Here is a 12,122-nt window from a genome sequence, read left to right as displayed (position 1 = left end):
ATGTGAATCAGCTCTGATTTTATAACTCAATGAAGTGATTATTTATGTTTTTATTGAGTAGCTTATGTCAGCAGTAATTGGGATGTGCGTGTTCATTCAGTGTAGAGTACTGACTCATGAAGCACAGTTCATAGGCCAATGTCTAAGCACAGTCCCGTCCTATTTTTTATAGCCCCATTCTATTGTACACCACTGAGAAAAACCTATGGACCATTAACTTCAGGCTTCTTAAAGCAGAATAGATGACTGGGATTCAACTTGTGATATTACCACAGACAATGTGTAAAGCTTGTGTATGCAGACAAGCCAAGCAACATTCCAAAAATAGAATTTAATTTATTGCTTTGTGTATTCAGGGTAAAATGTTTGTGCTTTATTGATCTTGTAGGCAGATATAACTACATGGGAAAACACAGGAGAGAAAAAAAATTGAGGTTTGTTTGACCATGTCAGCATCTGATACAACTTTAATTGCAAAAAACATCTAAAAATAAGAAAATAATTCTGTAAATTTCGAGATTAAAGCTGCAATCAATCCCCTTGCTTGTTCTGGTGCTTACCTTGAAGAAGATTATCATAACCTCTTCTTAAATTCATGTAGTTCATGACCATCTATAGCAATTATACAGTGTTGACACATTAAATTGATTATACAAGACAAACTCTAATTAAATGGCAACCTTCCAATTCTAACAATGCTATCATTTATCCTTGGAATGCTTTCTTACGTGGTTCATTTTCTCCTTCCAATCCTGATTTTGCTTTTCTTGACATCTGTTTTTTGTATTATAGTGGCCTTGGACTTTCTGAACCTTCCAGGTGCTACTGCAGTGTAGAGAGAAATAAGTAAGAATGGGCATCATCATCATCAGGGTTCTTCTAGATATGGCTTGTATCACTCAAATATTTCTCAAAAGATGTGGTTTTTTTTGTTTTGGTTTGGTTTTTTCTTTTTTTTTTGCCTTTCTCTTGATCCTTGTATATCTAGCCATCCACTTTGATTTTCTAAACATCAGTTTAAACAAGACACTGTTGTTGAGAACCTAAACACATTTTTACAGTGCATGTGATATTCATCTGCATGGCATAGAAATGTTAAGTCAAGCACCAAGACTGGCTACCCAGCAAAGAGGCTGATGCCCCATGCCTGTCAGTGTCCAAGAGGCATTCAGATAATACCATCAATAACATCCTGTAATATTTGTTTAGCTCTGAAGTAGCCAGGAAATTGAATAAGAAGACCCTTGCAACGTGCCTTCCATCTGAACTTTTAAAGTCTACCCTACTCTACTCCGTCCAACATTTCCTGATAAATATCATTTTTACTGCGAAAGTGGTCAGGCTAAGCACAGCAAGCTTGAAAACTTTCACAGGAAGACTGCAATGGAATGACTGAAGGAAGTTCCATTCTTCAGGGAAACTCTTCTTCATATTTCTTTTTCAATAGGGAACAATTATAAATGCTCTGAAGAAGTGCATTCTGAATTCAAGGACATCCCTGAAATTGAGGAATGCTTTTAGGCTGCTCATGCCTCTAGAAATGTCACTAACCTTAACTATATTACCTTAAGAATGAAATAAAGACCAAGGACCAATTTCCTGCATTGAGAGAAAAAAAGTAACCCATTTGCCTACCTATGTGACTTGTAAAGTGTAGCAGTGGTACAAGATAAGAGGTAAAACACAAAGACTCCTGCTAATATCCCGACAAATCTATTTTCAGGTCAGTTTTACAGCCCTGAAAAAGTTAAGTTGTTGTTCTGAAGTTCCCACAAGCTCTCATACTTCATCTTCTCAAAGAGCACAAGATCAACAAAACTTCTTATGTATGATATGTTTTTCTTCTTGGTGTTTACATCCTTGTTTATTGGAGATTATAGAAGTTGTGAGAAAAAACTTAGTGTTATTTTAACGTGATAAGGGCATATTAGGATTTTGATCAAGGCAGTAGAAAGAAAAATCATGCTGTAAAGATTTCTCTCTTACTATTACTCCAAATTTCTATATATTATATACATATATGATTTGATTAGCCAGTCATTTTGCTATGCTGCTAATGTAATGTGTAAACTCTATCTTCTGAAACAAAACTGGTACAGGAAATAAATCTGCACATATATTAACTTTATATTGAAAGCTGTAGTGTCACACTCAGAGCAGACATGAACAAATCTGAACAAATTCTACTTACTGTGAAATGGAATCTTGCTAAGCCAAATAGAGCTGTACTGTTTGTTGAATGCTTAACTCATTCTCTATTCCCTGTGCGCAGAACCTGCCATTTGAACCTCAGGGTAGAAGCAACACTTTGTCATCAAGTCCTTGTCAGTAGTACAAGGTAGCATTCCTCTTTATAATGCCTCAATCGCCAGCTTTGCAGAAAATCATTGCTTTTAGCTGCTGACCCTGGATAGTGAAAAGATCAAGAGCATCATTTGCTTGCATACATTTGTGAACAGACCTCATGCCCTTGTGCAATGATGCCCAGACAATAGTAGTGTAAATATATGTTGGTACTGAAAAGCTACTTACAGTACAAACAAAGCTGATCATCTCTAACAGGAAAACTGGGAGCAGTAACAGCAGCTTCCTGTATTCAGCTAAGAAAGCCTGCAGTAGGTTCAGGCTTAAAAACACTATGACAGGTGAAACATGCTGTTGCAGGATAGGGGAGCTCCCTCAGGAACTGCTCTCAGAAGGTGAAGCAGAGGTAGAAATGGAGCCAAGAACACAGCAGAGATCTAGGAGATCTACTTAGGAGACAAACTAGAGAGAGGGAAGTTCAGGCTTGTGCACAAGAGCTGCTGGGTCATGGGTGGATGTGCTGGCCGGGATCCCAGAGGAGGCTGCTCAGTGCTTTTAAGGCCTGTAAGTGCTCTCATAGTCCTAATGTGTTTTCAGAGCAGATGAGACCCTGGGCAATGTGTTCTAGGTGATCCTGCTTGAAGAAAGCAAGTCAGACTTCATGATTTCCAGGGGTTCCTGCTAACCTCAACTGGTCTGTGATTCTGTGATTTCATCTTCTGCTTCTTCTACTCACAACTGTCATAAATAAAAGCTAGGAAATTTGGCAGCTCTTCTAAAAGCTTACCATGAAGTTTATTTCCTGACATTTGTGTTAATGTTCAATATCACAATTACCTTTCTTAATTGCTTCTCTTACAGAGAAATACGTGTACTCTTATGTTCTTAGTTTCTTATAGACAAGAGCCTGACAGAGACTTGAGTGTTGCTCAAAAACATTCTGAGTTGTTTTCTTATTCCTTATCCATAGCATTTGGGAGAATGAGAGAATCCAACTTCATTTAAAACAAAAATTGTAAAGATTGTGTTTCTAGTGTTAAAATCCTTACCAAATATGCATTTCTCAACAATCACTTTGTAACATCAGCTATCAGATACTGAAGATCTTGTCAAAGCACTTGACCTCAACATAAAACACATTATTTAGGCTTCATGAGTTGTACATGTGAACACACACAGCACATTACATTCTTTGACATGATTTTGTGCTACAGAAGGGTGAAAGAGTGCTAAGCAAATCCAGAACAAAATTAAACACATTAATTAAATTATAGGTACACTAATATAAAATTAAAATAGCTTTAAAGTTTCCAGTGCAACAAAAATTAAGCAATTAAAGGCAGATGTTCATAAAATGGGCAAAAGAAGTTGCTATTAAATAGTTAATCTAGACCAGCCTTCACACTCCTTTTATCCTAAAAGGAACAGAGTATTTTATCTTTCAGAGGCAGCAACAAAGACTGTGATGTTATCTTTCTAACAGTACAGTTTTGAACTGTGACATTTACCCTGACTTCCATATTCATTCCTATGCTTAGCTTTGTGCTGAAAGAAGTCTTCATTCAAATTTGCAGATATTCTTTTGTCACTGCAATTCAACCTTTACCTTGAGGAATTCTTTTTCCCCACAGAAAAGTGTTCTTATGAAACTGTGTGAATTGAATTTCATCATCACTTCTGAAAGCCAAGAGCATTTTAAGATAGCTTTATCTCTGCAAGAAAGAATATACCTTGACTGAAGGCTTCTTACCAATGTGAATACAAACATTTTAATATTGAGTAGTAATGACATTGTTTGATGATACAAAGATAAACATGTTAATTATATTCTAACACCATCTAAACTCAGATTTTCTAATGATCTCTCTAATGAGCCTGGATTCTGCCCTCTTCTTCACTTAGAAAATAATTGGTCAATAAATAAACTGAGTAAAAAGTGCTTTGCTTTTATTCAGCATAGTGAGAGAGCACAAGAACAGGGTATTAGGTAGGGAACAGAACAGAAATAGCTGACAGAACAAGACGATCAAGTGACTGTGAATCCTGATTCACAGCTGGTGATTTAACAGAGAGTTCCAAAAAGAGATACACTGCATCATACCAATGCAGTGCATCTATAGAGCTAGTATTTGAACCTGAGAGCAAAGGAGAAGGATCTGGGCAGCAAGAACACAGTTCAGGAGAGTCTGAAGAGGTATAGTTTAGCCACACTATCTATAACTAGGAAGCAGTACGGGAGAAGCATAAGCATATTTACTGAGAAAAAACATAGGAGTCAAGATGAAGAGTCATACCTCCTCAATTCTCCTTTTACCATAAAATGAATCCAGTTGTTACTGCTTGTCTTCACTTAAGCAGTCTTGGCAAGGAACCAGTTATGTTCTCCATTTTCCTTCCTTCTTTCTCAGTCATGCATCTGATGATTTCTTCCTGTATTTTTTTGAGGTATAGGAGCCCATGAAGAAAAAAAACCCTCAAAATCTGGCACACTTCTCTTCCTTCCTTATTCCATTTTTAAAAAGGAAATGGAGACAAAGCAGAAACAGGCAGCTAGGAAGAGAACATGGAGGACTTTAAGAGTGGTTGAGCTTTTGAAGTAAAGGAAAAAAGAAAATAAACAATGTATTTTCAGAAGACAGAAAAGCCAATTAGCTATGCAGTTATGACATTATAGTTCTTATGAAAGCACTCTAAGAACACATTGCAAAAGAACATCCTCATTCTTAGAAGCAATTTTCTGAGCATTCCAATTAATATCTTTCCTTCACCTTTCTGTTCTATCAAGTGTATATTTGGAATAATATAAGCATATAGCTGTAACTACAGAATAAATGTACAGCCAGACAGTATCTAAGAAAAGACCCACCAGTGCTGAAGCTTTCAGTTGAGATAGAAACTCAACAATGTTGAAACCCACCACAAAAACTCCACACAAGAACAATCCCCAGAAAGAGATGCTGCCTTAGTGGTGGTCAGCCATTAAATGGGATCTAGGAGAGGTGGAGTCAGGCTCCACCACTTTCACCTGTACTCCTGCAGCTGACTTGTCACTTGCCTCAGATGGTTAATCAGGGCTTCAAGCCGTGATCAGCAGTTTCCCTTACATCAAGTAAAGCAGTTGTTGAGTTACTGTGCAACAGTGCACAGTAACAGGGCAGTGTATAATGCTTGGATTAAAGTCTTCCCTTTGTTCCAAATAATTAAAAGGTGTCAAGCTAATGAGGAAAAAAGATCACCTGTGCTTAATGAAAGGAAATTATTGGACCAATTCCATAAGATACAGAATCTGTAAGATCAGTCTGAAAGTTAAGATTAATTGTTTTAATTTTCCTAATTAGTTTTCATTTTCTGAGCTGTCCTCTTGGTTTAAGAAAAACAGCAGTACATTTACAGCCCCTGTTTATGCCATTTGTGGACCTTGTAGGATGTTACCATGACAACATCACTCTAGTTCATCAAAACAATGAGCAGGAACCTGGTGAGTCCCTGACTCAGCATCTCATGGCTAGTAGCCTACTGATGAGAAGCACAGGGGCCCATTGCTGTTCTAGCTGCTCTTTGTGGCCTTTTGTTCACTTTGATGCTTCCAGCTTCTTCTACTGGATTCAAGAGAATTTCTGAATAGGGGCTACAGGACATGAACCATCTATATTATAAAGCATCTAAAAAAAAAACCAATAATAATCACAAGAAACTACAACAGTCCTTTTTATATAAAAGGATAAATAGAGCATTTTATTAACACTTTTTGCAGCAACAAAAGTGACACAGTCCACATCTTTTTCATTAAACACAGCAGAAGCTATGGTCACATTTTACATCACTTTGAGGCACAAAGCAAAATATTTTTTTCTTAAGGTTAAGGTATGATTTGCATAAAAAGAAAAATGAAAGAGAGAAAGAGAATTAAAGCATGAAAAAATGAAAGAGAGAAAGAAAGAGAGAAGGAAAGAGAGAAGGAGAGAAAGAAGGAAAGAAAGAGAGAGAGAAAGAAGGAGAGGGAGGGAGGTTAGGAGGAAGGAGGAAGGAAAGAAGGAAAGAAGAAAGAAGGATAAAGAAAGAAAAGAGAAAGAAAGAGAAGGAAAGAGATAGAACGGAAGGGAAAAAAGGAGGGAAGGAAGGAGGGAGGGAAAGAAAAGGAGAAGAAACAATCCTCAAGTTGTATATTGCGGTAGCAGGGTTTCCAATCACTAGCACGATACAATGAACAGACCAAGAATCCGGTATGGATTGTTACATACAATAATTATCATTTGATTGAATTAGGAAATGGATCGTTGTTGTCGTTTTAGAGTATTAAGAAGTGGTCTGGTGTTGCTAACTTCAGTTCGATTCAGTTTGGTTTAATCCCAACAACCTCAAATATATACAACAAGCTGAATGAAGGTTAATAGACTAGAAGATTATGCACTTTGTAATGCATTGCACTTATTGCTTGGTACACTAATGTTGCAGTCACTGTTGAGTTATGCTTAAAAGACAAGCATGATGCTTGTTGGCTTCTTTCAACCCAACACTAGTTATTTGCCACTTTGGTTTATTGTGAGTTTATATTCAGTGTCCATTATTAATAGGTTTAATTGAAAGACAAATACAGTTTTTTGTTGTTTTTTTTTTATTTCAGGGATTTCTAAAATAGGAACATTTTCTATAATTACAGTATTTTCAATAAACTTATATCTATGTATATAACTGTGGCACGATGTGTAAAAATATGAATGCTATTAAGGGAAGCATAAGGGTTAAATTATTCTCTGTTACTTCTATTGGTTTCAAAATATTCTGAAAAACAAATACATCCTTTTTCATAGGGCTTCTCTTTGGAATTTATTTATAAGACTATATCTTTTTCTAGTTTATAGTGTGTTATTTTTTTCTCTTTAAAGACATGGGTACAAACTTGGAATATTCTGCAAAGAAAAGAGTAATAAAGCTTATTTTTTTAATAGAGATTTGACAGTCTGCATGAATAGTCAGACTTAACATTACATTATTTTCTATCGGTTGATAAATGCAGGGAAGAACATGACAAGGCCTATCGTTTCATAAGAATCTGTGCAGAATAGAAATAAGAATTTGTGCCCAAACATTCAGTATAAAACTCCTAAATAATTCCATTATTCATCACAGAGTAGCCTGCAGCATGTAATCACAATAAACATAAAATATGCCCTATACGTTCTCTTAGGCTTGATACAATTACCATTAAAGGAACTGGATCAATCCCCTGCAAATGCCTAGGACTCAACCTTTCTCCTTTAAGAAAGTTCTTGTCTTAGACTAAACAAACAATTCCTACATTGCACTGAGTAAACACGTGTATTTAACACAATCTCTTTCAATACAGTGTAACAAATATTTAAGTGCATTTTTAATGATCAAGTAGTTTTGGCTTTCCAAAAAGAGCATTAGATGTGCCAGCTTGGTTGCTTAGTTGTGCTTTACTCTGTACTTAAGAGTTTTAGCTCTTGTATACTGCAAATATCTAATCGCCCCTATAGTTTTGACCAGTAAACCCTTAAAACTCTAATGTTTATTGAACAAATATAACCTAATGAAAGTGATGACGTCACAACTCATACAGATTGCACTTTAATGGATTTTTTTTTTACAGTAAGACCTTCCTGTTTGATATGTGTTTACGTTTATACCACATTTTATTTCTGTGTGCAAACAATCACAATGAGTTTAATCACAAGCACTACAAAATATACCCAATATTTAGGTTTGTTATGAATAATCTCCTTCCTTGTAGTTGTATGAGTCTTGTACTTCCTGTTGTACAAATTCCTCTTTTTTCTCCCAGCCATTAGGCCAGCCACCATTGACCTGGGTTGTAGCACCATACGACTTGGTGGTACCGTAATTTACATAATTCTGAGTAATGTCCCCTGTCTCTTCAGCTAGTTCATCTTCGTGAATGAAGCCACATTTCTCTTCACTCGTCTGCTCAGGGTCTGCCCAGGGCTGTTTCTCTCCTGAAGCAAATATGCCATAGAATATAACACCTCCGTAATGAACTAAAGCAGCAATGAGGAAGACATACTGCCACTCTTCACGTGTCTGTAAGGAAGAAATTTGCTGAATCAGACCGGTACATACGCTTACCTAACTCTCCTGAGCTGAAAGATTTAAACTAGCAATTGAGGCTATGATGGCAAAACTAAAACATTTACATATCCAATTTCCAATTAATTATATATGTCTTCCTTTGAAAATTATTGAAAATTCATTGAAATTATTGAAATGAAATACATAAAATTGTTGAAAATTAATTAGCATACAAAAGTGCTGACATCGGGAGCATATAGTGAATGCCACATGCTTCAGATTTGCTGGTTCCTGGATGCTGTCTCCTAGAGCTCTCAGTCAGTAACACATATGCTGGGTAAGCTGTGTAATGAGAAGATCTTTTTCGTAGAATGAATTGTATTAAACTGGAAGATTTGAAAACTGCGTTGCCACTTACCTTGTTCTTTGTCATTGCTCCAACAATTATAGGGCATACCATTCCAGACAAGGTCCCGACTCCATTAGAAATCCCCATTAATATGCTGGCATACCTTGGGGCAATGTCTAAATGGTTGACATTGAATCCTGTAATGCAAATGTCAGCAAACATTTGTACCATAACTACAGCAGTACTACAGTTCTGCAAAGTAGTGTAAAGTAATTCACTCGACAGTGTTACTAAGGTGTATTTTGGCTTTTTATTTACAACTATTTTTCTCTAAAAGGCTTACAGTTCTTAAACACTCTTATGGTTCCTCATTTTCTTTAAAAAGATTATAATAATAATAAAATTACACCAAATATATTTTTCTTCCCCAAACTGAAGTTCTAAAAAATAGCCCAGTTGTAACAGTTTAGATAAAACAGAAGATATTTAGATTAAGTCAGTATTTTCAGATGGTCATTGGTGAGTTTTTCACACTGTCAGTAACACGTTGTTTCTTCTTCTACCTGTGCCACTTCCATTTACTACTGCCCACATTTTTCTTTCACACCGACTAGCAGAGGGGAGTTTCCTACTGTTTCTGCATGGCAGAAAAAAAGGAGTAAAAAGAGTCTGTCTATAAATGATTTATAATCATGCTTACAGTCTTTGATTATTTTCTTGCATTATCAATATCTCAGTCTCGTTCAAATGTCTACGGTAATGACATAAAACATCTTGAAAGACTTGGTTCTGTGTACAGTGACTGAAGTGGTTGTCCCCAGGATACGCACTTCAGTAAGTGAAAGCAGTGAAGCTAGTCCATTGGATATCAAAAGATAACAAAAAGAGAAAAAGCAGGTGGTTATACATGGATGGCTCTTAGAAAATAAGACGCTTCTCGTGTTTTATGAAAAAGCATTGAATACTGCCCAGAGGATAAAATAGTAAAAGGTCAATATCCAAACGAAGACATAAAGTTAGGTATTTATGCATATTGTCAGTCCTTTTGTGCTATATTCTTAATTTTGAGAAAATCCTGTGGTGATCTAGTGGAGAAAAAATAATTCATTTGCTGCACTGCATATGAAAAAGATTGATTGTTTCAACAGCAACAGAAACAACAACAGAAAGCACAATGTGAAAGACATGATATTGATTGTAGTTTGTAGCGATCGCAAATAATATTTGGAATGCAGAGCTTTGTTTTAAATTATTGTCAGTGAATACTAACAAAGTGAAATGTTTTGTCTCTTAAGATAAAAGAATGTATTAATAGCAGCAATATAACCTTACCAGATATGGCGAATCCGCTAAAGCCTACAGCAAGCACTAAGAATGAAATAGCCACTCCTTTACTGTGAGAATATCCCACCACAAGAAGAAGAGTTGCTTCCATACCAAAACCTTGGGGGGAAAAAAAACCACAGGCATCAGATTTAGCACCCTCTAATGTGTCACAGACTTTAATATGTGGTAATATTTCATAAGAGATAGATGCAAAACATTACTCTGGAATGGAATAGAATCTGTCCTTTTTTTCCTCCCCAAAAAGCGCATGTTCTCACTTATATCCAATAATCTATATTTTATTGTTTGGCTGTTTATTGTTACTACCTGCCACCTTTAAACTCAAAATAAAAACTGTAATTAGGCTGGAACTAATGAGAGTATACTTTCAGCCTGTGATGAGCTTTAAAGCTCCCATCATTGCCATGATTCATTTCCATAAGTTTAGCTTCTGAGAGATTAGGTCTGGAATCTGGGCTGCCTTAGCGCAGAGGGCTCAGATACATGAGTATCTCACTTAGAAGCTACTTGTAAGCAGATTAACCCAGAAGAGCTCACCTGCTCCTTTAATAGTCTAAATGCTTTTCAAACTATGACTGATGTCTTTTGAAATTGTACATAGGAATAAACGTGTTTGTTTTAATTTATTAACCACTTCTGCAACACAACAAAGAACCGAATTATTATGTCATATGTGTGTAAAACCATGCAATTGGTTTAACATATGCAGTACACTTTGTGCCTAGTATGTCTGTACAGTAAACTTTTCTAATGAGGTGGGAAGCCTTACCTCCACAATTCATTATCTTTCTCACAGTGGTGGTGGAAAGAATCTGTTTGCTTCTTAAGAAGTCGGCAATTTGTCCCCCAATAGGAACAATAATTGTCATCACTAAATGTGGCACAGCAGATAAGATACCCACCTAAAATAATGATGAGAAATAACAGAGCATGAATGGCAAGAAAACTGACATTTTTCATCTTCAGAACCATTCAGACATTGTTGCTCTTTGATTTCAGATGTTTTCAAATGAAGAATTTATTAACCTTGGTTTATTAAATGAGTAAAACTGACGATCATAAGTTTGCATTGTGTTTCCCAAAAGGCAGACAGATTTTTAAGAACATCCCATGCCTCAACAGTTCACATCTATAACTTGTTCTCATTGTTTAGATTTAAGCCAGTAGCTTTTATTCCCTGACTTTACAACCTTTCCTTTTCAGAGAATTTGTGATCAAATGTGTCTAACCAAATTGCTGCATTTCTGTTGGTGACTGGCATAGCACAGCACTGCTCAGCAAAGATATGCTTCAAGTTCTGTCTGGGCACAGGAACACTCTGAGCAAATCTGCTTATAGCGAAAGACAAGATGCTAAATATCTTAATATGATACGCAAAATACTCTGCATATTAGCAAATTAATTTTGTGATGACTGTACCAAACTGTAATATATTTGTAGATCATTCATTCCAAGCAGTACTGGGTATCTGTGAGCATGGCTGCACTGCCACCTGCTATTTCCTGTACCTGCCTTGCAGATAGCTTCCTTCTGGATGTGTGGCATTGTGTTCTACTGGTGAATTCTGATTATTGTCTATATCTCAAAGCGTGTGTGTAAGGGAAACTGTTAATCATAGCCTGAACCTCTGATTAACCATTTGAGGCAAGCAACAAGTCAGCTGCAGGAGCACAGGTGAAGGTAATTCAGTTGTGCTCCCAGGAGGAGCGGAGCTTGACTCCAAGTCTCCTAGATCCCATTTAAGGGCAGACCACCACCAAGGCAGCATCTCTTTCTGGGGATTGCTCTTGTGTGTTGTTTTTGTGATGAGTCTCAACATTGTTCAGCATCCATCCTAACTGAAAGCCTCAGCACTGGTGAGTCTTTTCTTAGATACCCTCTGGCTACCTATTTACTCTGTAATACAACTATACCCTCATATTCCAACTATACACTGTGAAAGGCTGATTCTTTTATATATTTTATTTCTAAACAGTGGATCAGCCTGTTCTGATGGTGAAGTGAATCACATCAGTGTGCAGAACAGATGTGTTCCATGGGATTGAAGAGAAAATAAGTTTTTCTTTCTCTG

General features: G+C 36.5%; 1 protein-coding gene and 1 long non-coding RNA gene across 3 annotated transcripts in view; both read right to left on the bottom strand.

Annotated features, from left to right (window-relative positions):
* Positions 1-316: 316 nt before the first annotated feature.
* On the bottom strand, positions 317-4,764 carry LOC107314262. The gene is made up of 3 exons (XR_001555321.2): positions 4,599-4,764; positions 2,192-2,406; positions 317-825 (listed from the first exon to the last, which is right to left on the bottom strand). It is a non-coding gene; the product is annotated as an uncharacterized LOC107314262 (long non-coding RNA).
* Positions 4,765-6,739: 1,975 nt separating this feature from the next.
* The window catches only part of SLC17A6 (solute carrier family 17 member 6), a 30,428-nt gene continuing 25,045 nt past the window's right edge, over positions 6,740-12,122 (bottom strand). The window contains exons 9-12 of one of the 2 annotated variants that reach the window (XM_015863427.2): positions 10,821-10,953; positions 10,037-10,147; positions 8,774-8,901; positions 6,740-8,367 (exon numbers count right to left, since the gene is read on the bottom strand). In XM_015863427.2, coding sequence (XP_015718913.1) covers positions 8,035-8,367; positions 8,774-8,901; positions 10,037-10,147; positions 10,821-10,953 — 705 coding nt within the window. In that variant the 3' untranslated portion in view covers positions 6,740-8,034. The remainder of the gene's footprint in view (positions 8,368-8,773; positions 8,902-10,036; positions 10,148-10,820; positions 10,954-12,122) is intronic. The other variant, XM_015863428.2, reaches the window with a different exon arrangement.

This window comes from Coturnix japonica, chromosome 5 (assembly GCF_001577835.2).
Source record: "Coturnix japonica isolate 7356 chromosome 5, Coturnix japonica 2.1, whole genome shotgun sequence".
In the NCBI taxonomy this organism is placed as follows: Eukaryota; Metazoa; Chordata; class Aves; order Galliformes; family Phasianidae; genus Coturnix; species Coturnix japonica.
This window is presented reverse-complemented; position numbering and strand designations above follow the sequence as displayed.